The sequence below is a fragment of the Vidua macroura genome, chromosome 17 (assembly GCF_024509145.1).
Source record: "Vidua macroura isolate BioBank_ID:100142 chromosome 17, ASM2450914v1, whole genome shotgun sequence".
In the NCBI taxonomy this organism is placed as follows: Eukaryota; Metazoa; Chordata; class Aves; order Passeriformes; family Viduidae; genus Vidua; species Vidua macroura.
The window spans coordinates 4,562,166-4,582,136 of NC_071587.1; the positions used below are offsets into that span (position 1 = coordinate 4,562,166).

The following is a 19,971-nucleotide window of genomic DNA, read 5'->3' on the forward strand; positions in this document are numbered from 1 at the left end:
GCTCTGGTGAGACCCCACCTCAAACACTGGGCACAGTTGTGGTGTCTCCAGCAGCACATGGACATGGAACTGCTGGAGGTCCTGGGGAGGCCACGAGGCTGCTGAGGGCACTGGAGCACTCGAGACAGGCTGGGACAGCTGGGGCTGCTCAACCTGGACAAGAGAAGGTTGTGTGCAGACCTCATGGCACATTTCCAGCGGCTGAAGGAGCTACAGGGAAGCCGGGCAGTGGCTCCTCCTCAGGAGCTGCAGGGACAGGACAAGGGGGAATGGTACAAATTGAAAGAGGGGAAATTTAGGTTCAATATTTGGAAGAGATTTTTTTACTGTGAGGCCTTGCCACGGAGTGCCCAGAGAAGCTGTGGCTGCCCTGGATCCTTGGCAGTGTCCAAGGCCGGGCTGGACAGGGTTTGGAGCAGCCTGGGATGGTGGAAGGTGTCCCTGCCGTGGCAGGAGAGGGAGTGAGATCCTTTAAGGCCCATTCTATGATTGTATGCTGTGCTGGCTGCTTCCTGCCCCACCGATTAGGTCTCCTCTCCCGCTGCTTAGGCTTGGAAGCACCCAACGCTCCCACATTACAGAACGCACCCATTTAAGATTATCTCGATTCTTCCATAGGCCCCGCGCCTCGCAGCAGCGGCGCCCCGGAACCGCGGTGCGGGCGCGCGTTGCCGGCCGGACGCAGGCGGGAGGCGCGCCCGCCATGGCGGCGCCCACGAGGGTGTTCGCGTTCCGGGACGCGCGCTGGGCCCCGGACCCGGTGCTGGAGCCGGGCGCGGCCGTGCGGAGCCCGCAGCCGGCGCCGCTGGTCATCGACAACGGCTCCTTCCAGACGCGGGCGGGATGGGCCTGCCCCGACCCCGCCGTGCCCGCCGAGCCGCTGCTGCGGTTCCGCTCGCTGGCGGCGCGGAGCCGCGGGGCCCGCGGCGGGGCGGGCGCAGAGACCCAGGTGGGGAACGACCTGGGCAGCCCCGAGCCCCTGCGGTGGCTGCTGCGCTCGCCCTTCGACCGCAACGTGCCCGTGCAGCTGGAGCTGCAGGAGCTGCTCCTGGACCACGTCTTCCAGCGCCTCGGCGTCTCCTCGCAGGTACGGGCGGGCCGGGCGGAGCCGCCTGCGCATCCCGAAATGGTTTGGGCCGGAGGGACCGCGCTCCACCCCCTGCCATGGCTCGCACTGGACCCGGTTGCTCAGATTCCCGTGCAGCCTGGCCTTGGACACTGCCAGGGATGAGACAGCCGCAACTTCCCTGCGCAACCCGTGCCAGTGTCTCACCACCCTTACCGGGAGGAATCTTTGTTTAAAATCTAATCTAAACGTGCTCCCCGAAAGTTACTGTTGGGGAAAAACACTACTTATTAGTAGCGTTTACTGACCACCTGCATGGCCAGCTGTGTGGAGAGTTGCTTCTCAGACCATGGAGCCCTTTACCTGCATGACATCATCAGTTTGAAAGCTTTACCCAGAGTGGAACTGAACTTCCACTGGTTTTCACTCACCTCTTCATTGCTTACTTAGATTTTTAATAATTTATATATGCCTTTAGAAGTCCATTCTCCTCCACAATTGAGTTTATTCTTTGATTTAATTAACATTAATGTCTTTTTTACCTTCTTAAACACTAGATAAAATTTAACTTTCATGATTAATACCCTGCACATAAAGTGCTTTCTCATGCCCATTTTGAAGGAGTTTTTGCTGATGCTTAAAAGAAGAAGCAGAGATAACTAACCCTGGCTTTTCCCTCATACCTTTATTACTGTTCTTTCCCCTTGTCTCTCCCAGGGCTGTGTGGATCACCCAATTGTTCTGACAGAAGCAGTTTGCAACCCTCTGTACTCAAGGCAAATGATGTCTGAGCTCCTCTTTGAATGCTACCAAGTGCCAAAGGTGTCCTATGGCGTGGACAGCCTGTACAGTTTTTATCACAACAGGAGGCAGACCTGGCCCTGCAGTGGTTTGGTGATATCCTCAGGGTACCAGTGCACACACATTTTGCCAGTCTTAGAAGGCAGGTGAGTTCTGAGTCTGGTGCAGCCACTGGCTTTTCAAGTGATGTCAAAACCTGTTCCTCCAGCCCTGCACTGTTAACTCTTGCAGTAATTTATACTGATGAGTTAAAACCAGGTCTGCAGATTTTGCTGAGGTGTGTTGAGTTTTGAATTGAAGAAGCAGTGCAACTCTTATAAGTGTTGTGTTTTAGGTGTTAATTGTGCCTTGATGTGTACTTTCAAAGGGAGAAGGGGATATGTGCCCCAAGTGAAACTGGGCATTAACAAACATAATTTAGGTTTTAAAGCAGCTTTGGGACAAAGTGAAGTGCTCTGTGTGTGAGACTTCTGCAGTGCTTGAGGCTTTTATCATTCTGGTTATTCTGCTACATTGCTCTACTTTCTCTTTTTGCTTTTTTCCTCTTTTTTAATCCTTACTGCAGGAGATGGCTTTATTATATCTGGTAATAAATTTTCAAAGTTTACACTTGTCCAACCAGAAAGCGTTACAAAGCTTAAAAAACTACTTTTAGCACCACTACCCATCACTTCTTTTGTTAGAACAGAACATCTCCTTGGTGTAGCCAAAATTATTTAATATCTGGGGTTTTTTTTAAAAGCAGAACAGAGCCTTTCAGAATAAAATGGTGAACACAGCAGTGATTTTGCTGTTACCTGAGAAAAGCAGGTGTGTTCGATTCTCTAGTAACCAAACCTTGAAATAGTTACCTGTGACTATTCATCTACAGAAATCAAACACTTTGGGGGGAAGCAGGAGCTCTGTTTGATTTGCCGTGAGTCCCCCCAGTGTGAGCTGTGTCTGTTTGCATTTTGAGGCTGGATGCCAAGAACTGCAAGCGCATTAACCTGGGGGGGTGCCAGGCTGCCGTGTACCTGCAGCGCCTGCTGCAGCTCAAGTACCCCGGGCATTTCGCAGCCATCACGCTGAGCCGCATGGAGGAGATCCTGCACGAGCACAGCTACATCGCCCAGGACTACATAGAAGGTAAAACCAGCTCTAATCCACCACCAGCTAGTGCTCAGCCACTTTATTGTTATTGTTCACCCACCCATATTGTTGTTCTTTAACATAATTCCCCACTAGTTCTCAATGTTTTTAGTTTGTCCTCTCTACACCTTGGTTTGAATTCTTCCAGAAACATTCTACTTCTATTTTGCTTTCTTTGTGGTAACCTGCCTTACATTTAACGGCAGTTTACTATTTAAATTTAAGCCAGAAATAAAATTTAACTACTGCTACAAAGAAAAAGTCTGTATTGGTTCAAATTTCTCTGTGGATAAAAATTGTGGTGGTTTCAGCAGAAAAGAATTTAAAATGAGCTTTTTGTTTCCTTTATATATCAACAAAACCTCTAAGGGGGTTAGGATTCCTGTGCTTTGTATCTGCTTTAAGGCTTCCAAAGTTGCACAGGAGATTTCTCATGACTATGTTTGAATTAAATTAAGTTTTAAAACTTCTGTGGCAAATGGCATCTGAAGTAGTGCCTGAAGAAAGGTGTTTTTTTTAATTTGTCACTTGTAAATGAGCCTTCCTTAGAAATGTGTGAGCGCTTTCCCTCCCCTTGGGCAGAGAGACTTCAATGTGCACTTGCACTCTGCAGTACTTGGTGTTTCCTGGAGGTCAGAGCACTCAGAGCTGCCTGCACTGGGTGTGTGACCTGGAGGCAGCACTCAGAGGGGGCAGCCAAGCTTGAGAACAGCTGCCAAGAGGTGACAAAATTCTGTGCTTGCACTTTTTTTGCCTTCTTTCCTCACCTGTCATCCTTCACACGAGGCATGCACAACACGCAAATCGTTGTTTTGGGCTGCCAGAACAAAAAGTTACTTTGCTTTCCAAATGCCCAGAGCTGCAGAAGTGGCGGTGCCCAGAGTACTACGAGAACAATGTGCACAAGATGCAGCTGCCTTTCTCCAACAAGCTGCTGGGCAGCACTGTGGCATCTGAGGAGAAGCAGGAGAAGAGGCAGCAGCAGCTGCGGCGGCTTCAGGAGCTCAACGCGCGGCGTCGGGAGGAAAAGCTGCAGCTGGACCAGGAGAGGCTGGACAGGTTGCTGTATGTGCAGGTAATGAAGGCAGTTTCAGCGTGGGGTCTTGGGAGGAGGGCAGGCTGCCCTCAGAGCGTTATCAGAAGGTCACACATCATGGTAAAGAACTGTGACTGTCGTGGGTGTTCTCTGATAGGAGCTTGCCAAGGTTACCCGTGAGTTAATAGAGAGAGATTATTGATGCAGGGGGTGTTTTCAGTTTCTGAACAGCACTTCTGGGAAATACTTCAAATGCTGTCAAAGTGTGCACATCATAGTCTCTAGTCATGCAAGCAGAGTGTCTGTACATCACTGCTGACTGCTGTTGCCCTGTCTTGTTCATCACAGCTAACTCTGATCTGTCCACAGGAACTTTTAGAAGATGGTCAGATGGATCAGTTCCACAAAGCTTTGGTGGAGCTGAACATGGACTCTGCAGAAGAACTTCAGTCTTACATCAACAAATTGAGTCTGTCTGTTGAACAAACGAAGCAGAAAATCTTACAGTCAGAAGTCAATATTGAAGTAGATGTTGTGGACAGCAAGCCAGAGGTAGGATGTTTTCACCAAGTTAATCCTCATTTTATCTCTGAAAGAATTAAACTTTTGTGCTTGAAAATGTGTCCCTTCAGACTTCCATTGATGAACTAAGCTTTTTCTTTAACACACTGCAAGTCATTATTAAGTTGGCAACTGCTTCTCTCTTTTCAGAGAGAATGTCCTTAGACAGCCATCCTTAATTTTCAGTAGCCTTCTATTAAAAATACAGAGGAACCCATCAATCTTTTTGTTAAAAACAGTATTTGTTTTCCTTTCTGTTCTTCCCCTTCAGGTGCAGAGAACTTAATGGTAAACAGCCATTCCTGCCTTCATTGTAGCTGTCTATTTTTGGTGCATTTAAGCAGCATGTTCTGATTTGGTTCCTTATTGAAAGATTAATTACTACACTTGGTTGTTGGAGTTGTCTTGAAGACGAGAAGCTCCTTGTCTGCTTTGCCAGACTAACACAGGCCCAGCACACAGCAGCTGCTGCCAAGAGTGCTCTGAGGCTGGTTGTGCATGTGCTTTTAATTGCCTTTCAGGTCACATAAGACAAAGATTTTATAGCTTTATCAGCCTCTGTTCAGGGAAAAGGTAGAGAGAAAAACTGAAGCATAGCATAGAGGGGAGATCCTTATTTAGGTTGCCCAGAGAAGCTGTGGCTAGCCCATCCCTGGAGGTGTTCAAGGCCAGCTTGGAGCAACCTGGTCTAGTGGAAGGTGTCCCTGCCCATGGCAGGGGGTGGAACTGCTTGAGCTTTTGAGGTCCCTTCCAACCCAAACCATTCCATGATTCTGTGTTTATCAGTGCAAGAATCAGAATGATTGTGCTTCAGCAAAATTCAGGGAGATGATGGGCTTGCCATTGTGGTGAAGAATCTTTCTGCCTTCTGTCAAAAGAAGATACTCTAGAAAAAAGAGAATTGAAAGGTTAGCAGTTACCTGTGATTTTTCTTGGTGACTGGGCCTAAATTCCAATATCTCCCACACCCCTGCTCTTTGCTGGGTGCAATCTCAGAGCCTCAGAATGAATCCACAAGCTTTTTAAGTTGGTCTGTGCCTTGAGAGAGCACTTAGAATTATCACAGAATCCCTTTGTAAGACCAGATGTTCAGCTGAGTTCTGTGTATCTTTCTGGTTTTGTCTTTTTACTTTTTTGTAAGATAAAAAAAGGAATGCATTCAACAGGACTTCATGAGACAACATTTTTTGCTGTAACAATGAATGCTTGTAAACTTCAGTTTGATTGATTGAATTGGCATAGATATAAAATAGATACTTAAGAATGTTTGACAGGCTTAATTTTACCTTATCCTGGCATTTAAACAAATGTTTCAAATTTAAAATAACCAAAGCAAACATTTAGCAACAAAATCCCAGCAGTAACAGTGTAACACAAAAAAAAAAGAAGATAATTAAAAACTTGTTCCTGCCTCACAACAGGAGTCTTGTAGGATTTTGAGTGATGCTTTTCATTAGGACAGAGCTTCATGTCTGTGTAAAATAAAAAGGGATTTGGTGCATCCTGTGAGCAAATAGTAGATAGTTGAAACTCTCAAAAATTGTATGTTGGCTTTGTAGCTAGCAAATATTTGTTTTCCAGTCCCACACAAGCAAAATAGGGAATTTAATGGTAATTATAGAGCAGTTAGAGGTGTTGGAAGGGTACCAGGTTTTAACCAATATAAAAAGCTATTTTACTAAGTTTTAATATGCTGTTGTGCTTAGGACATGGCTGCCTGGGATCCTGGCAGTCAGCCTGGTGACTGAGGCCTGCATTTCTGAGCTGGCAGTGGGATAAATTTATTGGAAGCGTTTGATTTTTGTGCTTTGCGTGAATATCTGTATTTCTGCTTTCTGGGCATATTTGTTTTCAGGCATGTTAAAGAGTTGAGATTTGAGAAGACTGAGTTTTCCAGCCATGTCACCAGAACTGAAATCACACCTGAGCTAAGCTACCATAATTTGCTCTGTTTCCAGACTCCTGACTTGGATCCACTGGGCAGTGAACAGTCCCTGGAGGATGTGGAAAGTATTAATGAGTTTGAACCTTTATTTGCTGAGGAGCAGCCTGAAGTTGAGAAGCCAGTTGCTGCAGTGCAGGTTTGGTTTCTGTATTTACACCTCGTGCCAGGGGTTTGTATCCCAGTTGTCCAGCCAGTCTGCTGACATTTCTCCTCATGCAAACATTGTTTGCCTGCTCTTGGAAGAGATGCCTAAACTACCTGAACAGGACACTAAGAGAGAAATCCTGGCAATCTTAGCTGGTGGTTTAGGATGAGAATTCCCTCTTGGCTCACTCTGCAGGCAGTGCCTGGTGTAGCAGTGCTGTGTTGTTAAGGGAAAAAAAGTTCTGCTCAAGTGTTTTTGTCTGTGATCCATAGCCTAATATCCCAGTGGACACAGCTTTCAACTTGTGAGGTTGAGCCTTAGAATTAAGTGGCTCCAAGCAGAATAAATTATAGGAAAAGTCCAGTTTCCCTGACCTCCTGGAACCTTTAGCATAATGCTGTTTCTCTGTGGGAGCATTACCATTTAGATTTTTGTACAGAATGGTTTGGAAACGTTGCTTATTGTAGAATATTATTGTTCTTTAACATAATTCCCCACTACTTCTCAATGTTTTTAAAGCCCGTGTTTAACCTGGCAGAATACCACCAGCTTTTCCTTGGCACTGAAAGAATCAGGGCTCCAGAGATTGTCTTCCAGCCCTCCCTGATAGGAGAGGACCAGGCTGGGATAGCAGAAACCATGCAATATGTCCTTGAGAGGTGAGTTTACAGAACTATTTACTTCAGACCAGCTAGTCTTCATTTGATATCAGCTTTTGAAATGCTGGGGGTTTAGCAAAAATTTGAGAAAATATGTTGAATAGTTCTTATTGGTGGGGTCAGGCATTGCAGGTTAGACATGTCTTCCCAAAAGCCACATGTAACTCTGCTTGTTTTAAGTCAGTGAGTCTACAAAGTGTTTTGATTCATAACCCCATCAGTGAAAAATTTTTGAGCACACACCTCCAATATATGTATATTTGTAAATTGCAGCTACTACTAAATGAATGTATTGTGACCATTTTAAAACATACACAAAAATAGAAATTAAAAAAGAATGAGATAAAGGTGAAATAAACACTATTTAAATGTATTTATCAATTTGTCCTCCTGCACCCCAATGGATTGTTTTGCACAGACCCCACTTCAGCAATCCCTGGTCCTACTCGTTATTGAGGGAAAAAACAAACACTTGCAACAGTGAGCTGGCAGTCTCTGTTTTTTGGGAGACCAAAATCAGGGGTAACATTTTAAAGTTAAGATACAGGCACACCTGCTGGACATTTCCAGACAAATTAGCATTGAGAAAATGTCAGCCCTGAGCTGTATGAACATAGGAGATCACATTTTCTGAAAGGTGAGAATTCCAGCCCTAGAAAGAAATCCAGTTGTTGATTTATGGGGTACTGAGTGCTTTCAGGATTTTTTCAGACACCCCCTTAACTTTGGTGCTAGGAAAATGAAGTTTCTCAAAGTGAATCCTGGGACAAGGTATCAGTATTCCCCACAGCTGTTCCAGTTCATAGGGCAGAGGTCCTTGAGAAGGGCTGAAGCTGTTCTTGTTCTTCACAGGTATTCAAAGGAACAACAGGCTATCCTTGTCCAGAATGTTTTCCTCACAGGTGGAAATATGATGTACCCTGGACTGAAGGCCAGAATCCAGAAGGAACTCCTGGAAATGAGGCCATTCCAGTCATCCTTTCAGGTGTGTGTATTGCCGTGGTGTTTATGTGAACAGCCTGTTCTTCTGTGTTCAGATGGAATTGGGTGAGGTGCAGAGCAGAGGTACTTAGAGCATGGCTGTGGAGAGGGCTTTAAGGCAAGACTCTGCAAACAGCTTTTTGACCTGAGAAAGTGCAAGTTAAGCAAAGATTCAGTTGCTCTTTGTGAAGGCAGCATAGTGAGTAGGGAAGAGGAAAGTTTGCTTCTGCTAAAGAACCATGCACACAAAAGCATGTTTGGCTGGAAATTTGCAAATTGTTTGCTTAGAAATTGATAACAAGGTGAAAACACACTTGAACCCATTCCTAACATTACTCTTTCTGCGAGACACTGAGTAATTAGCTCAAATTTCTGAATTGCAGTTGTTTATGTCATGTACTATTGTAACCAGGGTAAAAAGGGCTTCCCTTTCTATAGTAAAATGTGGTGTCCAACCGGTGGGAAGAACGATGCTCTGACTCCAATGATTTCAGAAGGCTAATTAATTACTTCATTATACTTTATTATACTATAACTATTTACACTATATTACACTAACAAGAACTATCACTAACTAACTAACTAGAAAATTACTGACTCTCCTGGGAGTCCCGACACACACGTGGATCCAATTGGTCAATGAATCCAAACAACCTTCACCAGAATCCAATCAAGCAATCACCTTGGGTAAACAATCTCCATACCACATTCCACATGGGCACAAAGACAGGAGCAGCAAAAGAGATAAGAATTGTTTTGGTTCTCTTTTCTCTTCTTCTCTCAGGAGAAATCCTGAGAAAGCTAAGTCTCTCTCTGCTCAGAGGGCATGTGAATACCACACCTTTCCTATGCTGAATTGACATTGTTGTTCTGTTTTCCTTCCATCCAGGTCAGCCTTGCTTCCAGCCCTGTCCTGGATGCCTGGTATGGGGCTAGGGACTGGGCAGTGGAATACATGAACCGTGAGGAAGGCTGGATCAGCAGGAAGGACTATGAGGAGAAAGGAGGGGAATACCTCAAGGAACACTGTGCCTCCAATGTCTATGTTCCCATCCGCCTTCCCAAGCAGGCCCCACGGGCAGCAGAGGCTCCCAGCAGAGCCTCGGGCACAGGGAACCCCAGTGAGCAGGCATAGCCCTGGCCTTGGCACCCTCAGCGCTGCAGGGAAGAGTTCCTGCTGTGCAGCAGGGCAGAGCCTCGCTGCCTGCTGGGAGCACTCAGGTCCCACCCAGGTCCTTGGTGAGGAGGACAGGACATGCTGAATGTGTGCCTCTCACACACTGCAGCTCGTGGAGAGGAAAAAATCCCTCTTCGAGACTGTCAGAGTAAGGCTCAGGGGTTTTGGAGAGTGTGTGTTTTACAGCTTTTTAAGATGTAATGAAATGTCCTGGTTTTGTATGGTTTTTATTGCGGCCGGGCTGTAGCAAGGCAGGCAGCCCAGCAGGTGTCCCCCTTGCCCGTCTCACAGTTGTCCGTCGGGACATGTCGGGCAGGTCGTCCTGCAGGACATCAAGGGGGGCTGAGCTCAGCCCTGCCTCCCGAGGCCTCGTGTTCCATCTCCTTCCTGCTAAACCAGCACCAAATCACCAGCGGGTACTTCTTGTCTCCACCTATGTCAGAGACAGCGATGTTGTGGCTGAAACTGGAGAGCTGGGCACATAAAGACACAACCCTCCATAAAGCACAGTCCAGAGGCACTGCCAGACCTTCTGCTGCCCTGGAGTGGTTCTGCAGGCTGAGCAGGGCAGCTCTTTGATGGGACTTTGATCAAAAGTTGTTGTAGCAATAAAGCAAAGCTTTTTGCTTTACCATTAACTTACGCGTTTCATTGTTTTCACCTCTTCAGAGCTATGAGGATGGGTTTGATTGGTTGTACTTTACTTAAAAACACAGGTTTGCAGCCAGGCCCCTGCCCTCCTGTACAATAAGTTACAGCTTAAATTTGCCTATGGATTCAGCTGTCACATTGAACAACTCGTTGCTTTCCCAAAAGAATAATCCGTACTGAATGCTGAACCCAAATCTAAGGAGACTCCATCACTTTGGCAAAAGCTGGAAAAGGCAAGGTAATGGGGAAAATATCCAGACTGTAACTGATAGAAAGAAGGTGTAGAGGTGGTGTTTGGTGTCCCCAAGGGCTGCAGAGCATCAAGGTAAGTTGTCATCTGGCAGATTCAAAGCAAAGAACATGAGGAACTTGCTTATGCTGAAGTTGGTTGCCACAGGATGAGACTTTTTGATTCAAAAGTGTTACTGAGATTTACAATTTTTTAAAAAAGAGAAATCTGTGAGCAAATATTGAGGTCTCACCTGTGCATTGAGCATTCAGAGAGCCTGTGAGGGAAGGGTTGTTGCAGACCTGCTCTCACACAGTTCCTGTGGCACCCAGCACTGGCCAGTCCCAGTGGGTTACTGGTCTTGGTGGCCTCTGCCTGCTCCTCACTGGCTGTTGGGCAGGGCAGGAGAAGGGATCTGGCTGCCTCCAGGTGACCTCAAGTTTGGATTATTGATCCTATCCCTGGCTGCCTGGAGGCAGTTTTTAGGACAATTAAGGGAATTCTGTGGGTCATAAAGAATGTGGAAAAACATGCTGTGCTGAAAACAGCCAAGTTACACCCAAACATGTCTTTTCTGATCTCAGTGACCTGGAGTCAATGATGTCCCATTGCTATTTGACCCTTCTCTGACCCATCTTTAGCTTTACTTTAGGCAGAGGGACTACCCAAGGAATGGAAATAGTTCTGATAATTGATGTTGCCTGCTAAACAGATAAGTGTGTTGTACATAAAACTGTTCCAGAATGAGGGCCTGAAAGGGCATCTATAATGCATGATTATGTGACTTTTAATCTATGGCCAAATTATGCCAGCCACTTCTCTTGCATTAATGCAAAGCAGAGCTGTCTAATTCTGCAAAGAGGTGCCAGAGCAGCTGCTTAAACAGCTTTAAGGAAGCAGAATTTTATAATCTCCTGAATATTAGTGCCACAGTAGCCAGAGTAACAGATGAACTTGGCCTAGGTGATCACTGTTACAGGCTGCTCTGAGTGTGCTGGTGGCCATTCAGGTGCTTGGAGCAGCACCATGAAAAGCCTAAATTGCAGAACGGGATGAATTTTACTCATTTCAGTTCAGTTCCCTGGTAATGATTTGCTGTGGTGCTACCTGAGCATCAGTGCTGGCAGGAGAGAAATGGAAGGAGCGTGTGGTGCTGAGGACAGGCAGACACAAGTGTAATTTCAGACAGTACTGTTGGAATCCTTGTGGAGCTTCACCATTGTGACACTTGTGACAAGGTTTTCTCACCCCCATGTGCAGAAGAATTTGGTTGTTTTCCATGTGAGTGGCACAGGGCTCTCCAAACCAGAAGGGGCTTGGGCTGTCTCCTGTCATTGGTTTATGCCCTCTGAGGGGAAGAGGCCAAAAGACACCTGCTAGGCCTCTTTTTAATGTGACTTTTGGTTATGTGAGGAGCAGTAGGAGGAAAAATAATCCTGCTGTGGACAGGAATCTCAAAGTGCTGCTGAGAGAGCCTTTGGCAAGTGATGGCAGGGCTGCTGTTGAGTGAGCTGCTGTGCCAGCAGCCTAGAATCATTGCTGTGCTTATCCTGGCAGTGTCCTCCAAGCTGACCCAGGGCACTTGCCAGGTCTGAGATGGTCAAATGGTTCCCATTTGGTCCTTGGTAAATTAAGTTCAAACCAACCTGTAACCTGGTTATACAATTCAGTTATGCTCTAATTCAGGTCAAATACAAAAGTACAATTTCACAGCAGTGCTGAGTTTGGTCTATTTAAAAGAGAGCTCAAACTGGGTCCCACCTTTCACAGGGTCTGCCCTGGGTGGAAACACCACGTCAGTGAGCAGCCCTGGAGACTGAACATCCATCACGTGTCCCATGTCCCAGATTTCCTTTGGAGCTGCCGACGAGCCTCACTTTGGGGCTTCAAGGCTTCTTATGCTTCCTGTGCCACAGCAACTTCAAACATGTTCTTTGCTAAGTCTCTGCTAGGACACCAAGATTAGAACTCTCTGCTCCAGTTATTAATCTCTGGAATACTTAATGTGCTGTGTAAGACAGCATCTCGGAAGAAAGAGAAGATGCCCGTGAACTGTCACTTAAAATTTAGGATTATCCCTCCAGAGACAGCCCACAGTGATCCTCTGGCAGTCAGTCATAAACCACAAGTTTTGAAGCTTGTGTGGGATGAGCAGGGGAGAGGAGAATGCTGTAATGGATTTAACATTATCCCCAAAGTCATACGGTGGGATTTCCAGCCGACGGTTGGGAAGGCCAGGCACAAGCAGCTGTGCTGATCCCCATTGCTCACTCCCACTGCTGTGTGCAGGGAGCGAGCTGCTCCCTGAGCATCAGCTGCAACACAGCTCGGGTTTAAACGGCTCAGACCCTGAGCATGGTTTGCCAAGAGTTTTTCAGGCTCCTTTCATTCCTTTTCAGGCCCTCAGCTTCCTGTGTGTAGTTGACAAACACCTTTTCCCCCTCCTTGTTCACACGATCTCAGCCCTCATGTTAGCAAGGTGTCATAGTTTCAAGGGAATTTATTTGTTGTTTTTTTTTTTAAAGTTACATTGCTTTTTTTTACATCCTATGGGGTCTTTCCTTTCTCTTTTTGAGCAGTGGGCTTGGTTCCCATTTCCTAATGCAGCAGAGGCCATGATGAAAGAATAATTTTCATGGATCCAGCTCATAGCAATGTTTGTTTGTGACAATTCATGGCTGCTGCTCTGCCCTCAGCTCTGTCTCAGCAGAGCCAGCCAGAGAGTGGTGGTGGCTGAGGCTTTCACAGAGTGCACAGCTCCTCTGGTGAAGGAGGGAGGTCAACTAAAATCATGGAGACTTGGTCCATCTCAATGTACAATGTGCCAAGGGAAAAAATCTTCCAACCTCAATTCCTGAAGCCAGCAGAAGTCTCAAGTACAGTGAGAATCACTCTATGCAGGTATGCTTTTATTTTTAAGCAATTGCTGTTCCCCACTATCAGAGTGTGAAGCAAGCTGGATTTATGGTCTGACTGAGAAACTTGTGCTCTTAAAATTCCTGGGTCTAGTCAGGACAGCATTTTTTTAGCTTTAGAATTATTTCAGAACCGAGGAGAAGTATGAAACAGCTTCTCCCTTCATCTGACAGGAGGTGAATATGCAGTGCTGATGGGGAAAGCATTTTTATGTTGTCAGTGATGTTCTGTGAAGGCATCCAAGTTCCTGCACTTCCAGTAGTCAGGCTGTTACATCAGGAGGAAGTTCATCCTCAGGGAAGCTTGTGGCAGGTCTGGCTGGACAAATGAGCATCATAACATGCAAGGAAAAAGTGTGGCTTTGTTCAAACCTATGTCAAGTGAATTCCAGAGGAGAGAGACCTTTGGAAAGCTCCCCTTGTTTGAGTTTTTTAGGAATATAGTGGGTGATAGAGTATTGGATAGCAGGGAGACCATGGGGCATTGGGTGCTTTCCTTATTTAGGTGAAGGGCAAGGATGCATGATGGACCTCTGGGTGGGAGAAGGTTTGAGGGATGATGGCAACCTGCAGCCCCCAAAGGGCTGTGGTGACACTTTCCTGAGTGCCCTGATGCCCAGGAAGGTTGGGAGGCTGTTGGCTGTAGCAGAGGCTGATTTTCCACTTCTCCAAACAATCACCCTGTTTCTGCAGCTCTCCCTGGAGCGTGCTCCCTGCTTCTAAATGGCTCCTTATGCCAAGTGCAAAAAATGTCCTGTACGAGCCTGGGAGGCTGGGCACTCACTGCCGTGTCTGAGCTTGCTTGGTAGCAAGTTCCAGTCAGTGCAAACAGTTTTTGGGTAGTCTTTCCACTAAACATTTTGATGTGGAGGTTTTGTTCTTCTGGGTGTTTTCATTCCCTTCAAAGGAGAATACTAATGAGTAAAACTGTCCTGCCTCACTGACACTTGTTTCTGCACCTGAACAGCAGCCCCAGATGAGGAACAGTCCTGTTGGTCTGATCTTCCTGCTCTGCTTTGGGGGCTTCACAGGGCTTCCCCACAACTTTTTAGAAATAACTCAGTCTCTGCTAGAATGCCCAGAAGACCCCTGTGGTACGCAGAAATCTGTCACCCCCTCACCTTGAGCACCAGCTGCCTTTCAGCATTTTGTCTGCTACACTTAGATAAATCCACCTGATCTGGAAGCCATCAACTGATAAAATCTCTGTGCTCCAGAGGCAAAATGCCTTGAGAGGGTCCCAAAGTGCTTTCTTGAGCACATCCACAATGACATGTAACCTTTAAACACAGTTTTGTGTTCCTTGTGCATTAGCACATTTCTCCTGGCTGACATTGCTTCTCAGCTCTGGGAAATGTATTTCATATCCTCATCCTTAGATCAGTTTATTTTTCCCATTCTACCACTTGGTTAAAATATACCCCACTCCTCCTCTCACCCCAGATTCCTGCCACATACCTGGCATTCTTTCATCCTTAATGAGATGAAGGAGTGGGGGATTTCACCCTCCTGGAATTTTAGAAGAATACTAAGTGAATTTCTCATTAAAAGCCCCATTTAGGATACGAGTCTCCCTGAAAGGTAGTCCATGACAGCAAACCTTGCTTTTGCTGGAAATGGTGAACAGAGTTTTTACCTCCCTCTTCAATAGCTACTTTCTGCTTGTTTTTTACAAGTATTGTCATTGATGGAGACCCTGTTGGAGCAAGTTCCCAGTGGAGGAAGCAGAAATTTGCAACCTTGCAAAAGTAGCTGGGGAGACCAGGCTGCAATGTGGCCAAACTCTCCATACAGACACCAGAAAGGTGGTTAAGTCAAAATAGTTTCATCCAGATTCAGTCATTAACTTCCCTTAATAAACATACAGGTTTGTTGGATCAAAGGTTCCTGGAAGTGACCTCCAGGAGATGTTTAGGGGGAAGTACAGGAATAGAAGTGGTGTGATGTGTGTGTAAAACAGGGATAGGATGGGAAATCATCCCAGCTGGTCACTGCTACACAGCCAGGGACACGGGAGCACAGTGCTCCTGGAGTCCTCACGTGGCATCCATTCCACAACCCTGTCCTCTGAAACCTGCTGACAGGACAGGTGAAAGTATCCAAATGTTGACAGGACAGGTGAAAATATCCAAATTACAGAGCTCAGCACGGATGATGAGTTTGGAGCAGCAGCCCCACGCTGCACTGAGCATCATGTTGGAGTGCTGGGCTGGGGATGCTGCCCAGCCTGCAGCCAAGCAGCCGTGCCAGCCCCAGGCTGAGCCCAGCAGCGCAGGGCTGGGAGGGGACACAGCGAGCCCGGCTCTGCCCCTGCCCTGCCAGAGGGGCTTTGCTGCAGCTCCAGGGGCACAGACAGCAGCAGCAGGAGCTCCGGGCTCCTTTCATCCAGCTCTGCTGTGGCAGACGGCCACGGGCTGTCCTGGCCGCCGAGGAAACAATGGAGAGGAAGGCTTTGATTCCAGCAGCGATGGACACCCTCCTGCTCAGGGTGGTGCCCATGGAAGGAACTGGGGGCTCGGTTATTTGCTTTTATCCTTTGTTAACTGCTGTGACTCCTCTGGAAGTTTTATTTATGCGTTTTGGCTGGCGTGGTTCGCAGGAGGCCTTTGATATTCAGCCCCGGGAGTGTCCCCTGGCCTGGGAACGGGAAGAGCTGAGCCGGGCTCATCCAGCCCGGGGCCAGGGGCTGCAGGGCTGCCCTGGCACCGCACATCGCCCGGGGGGCACAGGGCACTCACCCATTGCGGGCTGTCCGCAGCCCGGTGTGTTGGGTTACTCTTAGTTTTTCAGAGAAATAAATAAAATATAATAAATAATATTTATTAAATAATAAATAAATTAATGTTTATTAAAGAAATAATAACTAAAATAATATTTATTAAATAAAATATAATAAATAATAAAACAGTTATTCTATTATCAATCAAAATAAAATATTTTATTATCAGTCTCGGTGAAAGGTAAGACATAAGAGATGTAAAACTTAACGCTATTCTATCAGAAGCTAAGCTATCTCTTGCTCATAATACCTTAAAAATTATTTCTAGCCTATTAGCTTTTGCTGCACAATGTAGCAAAAAATGCTACACAATGTAGCAAAATTGTGTAAACTTTCTGTCAGGTTTTCAGAATTCTTTACGAATCTGTTTCCCACACGGTGATTTGTGCCCTGCCCTCCTGTGCCGCAGCACGGTCCCTTGTCGGCAGCAAAGGTGGCCAAGAGCAGCTGCTGGTGCTGCAGCGCCGGCAGGGGGAGAAGATGCCATTGGGCACTTCTGGGAAACCGGAGGGGTTTTCTAGGGAGAGAAGAACTCGGAGGATACAGAGCTTTTTGTGCTGGGTTCATGCTTCAGGTTCATGCCCGGCAGAGGTGGGGATACCCAACGTGTGACCCAGGAGAGCTTTGCTCAGGCCTCCTCCCACAGGGGCTGCACTGAATCGGGCTGCCAGGGATGATTCCCCAGCTCCTGAGGGCTTGGCTTGCCCTGGGCTGTAAAACTGCCACATCCATGCTTTTTACCACAGTTCCTGTTCACAGGAGGCTGTTGCTGCCCCTTGCTGCCCAGATCCATTTGGCTGGGTACTGGGTGAAAACAGCTTTTTTAATGATGCAAAAATGGAGGGAATAGCTCATATTTATATCCCCCTTGAGCCCAGTCTCTTGGATACATGCTAGGGATCTTAGTTAATACTGTTTTTCACCACACAACAGATTCCCCAGGCAGCAGAGATGACAATTCCCAGGAACCATAAACCCCTTGAGTGTGTTTACCCAACTCAAAATGCACTTTATAATATTATATCACCTTCAGCCCACTCTGCAATTTTACATGCTGGGATTTGAAATAGGTACAAGCACTGGTTGTGCTCTGTGTTTTACAGAGAGCTTGGAAATGTGTATTTAATTATGAATTTAGGAGTTATGGATGGGAGTTTTACAAGCAGTGTCACTTCAGTCACAGGAGCCAGCAGCCACCAGCAATTGATTTTATCAGGTATCAAAGTGCACCCTTACACTCTGGGAAGCAGGGCTCAGAGAGGGATTTTATCTCAAGCTCTGGGCTTTATGGGGAGGGGTTAAGTAGATGGTCACTGTTTCAGGAGAACTTTAATTTTCAAGTGCTCTCCAACACCCCTCTGCAGGGGCTGGCAGCAGGGACTGAGCTACAGAGCCACGTGGGAAGTGGAGCTGGCTCACATGGGAATGTCCCTGCTCTGGGAGAACTAGGTATTAAGAAAACAACAAGAAAAAATCACTCCTCCAAACACCCCTGTTGTGATTTTGGACCCAAAATAGCAATTTGGTGTTTCCCATAGAAGGAACCCTCCGTGACTTGCTCTGAGCAGCCCCACTGACCATTTCCTATTTTTCTTCCTTGGAGGTGGCTGTTTGAGCAGCTCCAGCTCCTGAATTGAAGGAAGTGTTTTCCTGAAATGCAGACAGAAATGCTCTGGGTTTTCTGGCTCAGGAAATCAGTCCTCAAATCTGAGGCTGACTTTGGAGCCACAGACACCAGCAGTCCCCACCAGGCTGGTAGGAACTGCCAGAAGTGACAAATTCCAGTTCTCCTGCTTTGCAGACTTCATGTCCTTGACGTATTTTTGTTTCATGGGCTTTGGCAGAAGGTGCCCAAGCAGGCTGCCCCTTCCTTTCCAAAAAAAGGCACTGTGGCTTAAATCTAAGCAAAAAAAAAAAAAACCAAAAAAAAAAAACCAAAAAAAAACAAACACAAACCCTGGTATTTTATATTATTATAAATATATATATTATTTCAGATCTTTCTGGAAATTAAAGCAAAAGTATGGTTTTTTTCAAAGTGTTTTGCACCTTCATGTTTCTGCTTGAAAATTAAAGGTTGCACCTCTCTCAATGTGGCATCAGTTTATTCTGAGATGTATAATTCAAATATTTTGAAGTTAAGTGCAAGCCTTTAATGGCACAATTTTTTAGTACCACTGCCACAACTGTTTAGACATAAAAGCCATTTGATTACAGCTTTATGTTAAATGAGGCACCATAATTAATATGATCATGTTTAATTTCTTCCTTACTGAACAGTACGATGGAATAATTTCTCCAGAGAAAAGAGAGTTTCCTCAAATGAGTAAATGACAAGATTTTAAAAATAATTTAGCTACTGGAAAGAGAAGTTTAAGGCATTAGATAGGATGGATGCAGGATATAAAATGCAGAATGGCCTGCTTGAGATGTGGAGAGAGAATCCCAGGGAGCATCGTTTCATGCCCACAGCATCCTCCCTCCCTCGTGTTGTGGTTTGATTCCAGCCAACATCTCAGCCCCATGGAGCCACTTGCTCACTGCCCCAGTGTGAGGGGTGAGAGAAAAGTGAGAAAACTCATGGACTGATGGACTGGGATAAAGGCAGTTTAATATGGGAAGCAAAAGTCATGCATGCAAGCAAAAAAAAAAACCCAAGGAATTCATTCCCCACTCCCCACAGGCTGCAGGTGTTCAGCCCTCCTTAGCAGAGCAGACCTCCATCATGAGTGGCTGGGGAAGACAAACGCTGCAAATGTTTCCCTTTCCCTACACTCCAAATGTTTCCCTTTCCCTCTTCTCCTCCCAGCTCTGTGTGCTGAGCACGAGGCCACACAGGCTGTGTGTCCCTGGAGGCAGCTGGGATCAGCTGTCCCACCTGTGTCCCCCACCCACATCTGCAGCACCCCCGGGCTCCTCGCTGGTGGAATAGAAAAGTCCTTGGCATGGTGCAAGCCCTGTTCAGCAGGAACTGAAACACCCCTGTGTTATCAGCACTGTGTTCAGCACATCCCAAAACAGGCCCATAGCAGCTACTGGGGAGAAAATTAACTCTATCCCAGCCCAAACAAGTACACCCGGGTGCAGGTGGAGCTGCGGGATTTTCCAGAGTTGTCCCTTTTCCTCTCAGCACTGTTCCATGGAAAACAGAATAGAAAGCCTTTGGTTGTCAGAGCTCCACAAGACATGCTCTGTTTTCCACTACTCTCTCTAATTTTTGTCAAAACTACATTCCTTGGCCATTTTGGGAAGCAGAACATGTGTAGAGAAGCAGCAATGACCCTGCTGTCATGCCCAGCCCTCCAGTGACTCATAAAGTCCAGAGGCTCATAAAGGTGCGTAAACCTGGGAGCCTGTGCACACAAGAGACATTTTATACTGAAAGAGGGTAAATTTGGATTAAATATAAGGAATAAAGTCCTCCCTATGAGGGTGATGAGGCCCTGGCACAGGGTGCCCAGAGAAGCTGTGGCTGCCCCTGGATCCCTGGCCAGGATGGACAGGGCTTGGAGCAGCCTGGGGTAGTGGAAAGTGTCCCTGCCCATGGCAGGGGTGTAACTGGATGGGCTTTAAGGTCCCTTCCAACCCAACCCATTCCATGACTGGATTATTTTCATTCAGCTCTAATTTCCTGCACATCAGTGTCGAGCACACTGGTGTGGGGGGTGCTCTGGAAGGGTGCCCTGGTGTACTTTTATACTTTGCTCTTGCACTCCAGGGTCTGATGGCTGCGTGCCTGCTCTGCTGGGAGTGAAGCAGCACCTGGCACTGCTGGCTGTCCCTGGTGCATCCCACAGGGATCACAATGCCAGCACTGACACCTCATGCCCTTATCTTCAGTACAGCACATTCTGCCATCAGCTCCTTGAGCCTGGGAGCATTTATCTTCTCCTGG

At 46.6% G+C, this 19,971-nt stretch overlaps 1 protein-coding gene and 1 long non-coding RNA gene across 2 annotated transcripts; one reads left to right on the forward strand and one right to left on the reverse strand.

Moving 5' to 3' along the window:
* The first annotated feature begins 694 nt into the window (after positions 1-694).
* On the forward strand, positions 695-10,140 carry ACTR5 (actin related protein 5). The gene is made up of 9 exons (XM_053993158.1): positions 695-1,087; positions 1,784-2,013; positions 2,826-2,995; positions 3,856-4,073; positions 4,404-4,586; positions 6,554-6,676; positions 7,205-7,344; positions 8,197-8,329; positions 9,215-10,140. The coding sequence occupies exons 1-9, from the start codon at positions 704-706 to the stop codon at positions 9,458-9,460; spliced, it is 1,827 nt and encodes a 608-aa protein (XP_053849133.1). The 5' UTR covers positions 695-703; the 3' UTR covers positions 9,461-10,140.
* Positions 9,864-11,567, reverse strand: LOC128815970 (uncharacterized). Its single transcript, XR_008439757.1, has 3 exons — positions 11,490-11,567; positions 10,636-10,884; positions 9,864-9,935 (listed from the first exon to the last, which is right to left on the reverse strand). It is a non-coding gene; the product is annotated as an uncharacterized LOC128815970 (long non-coding RNA).
* Positions 11,568-19,971: the final 8,404 nt, after the last annotated feature.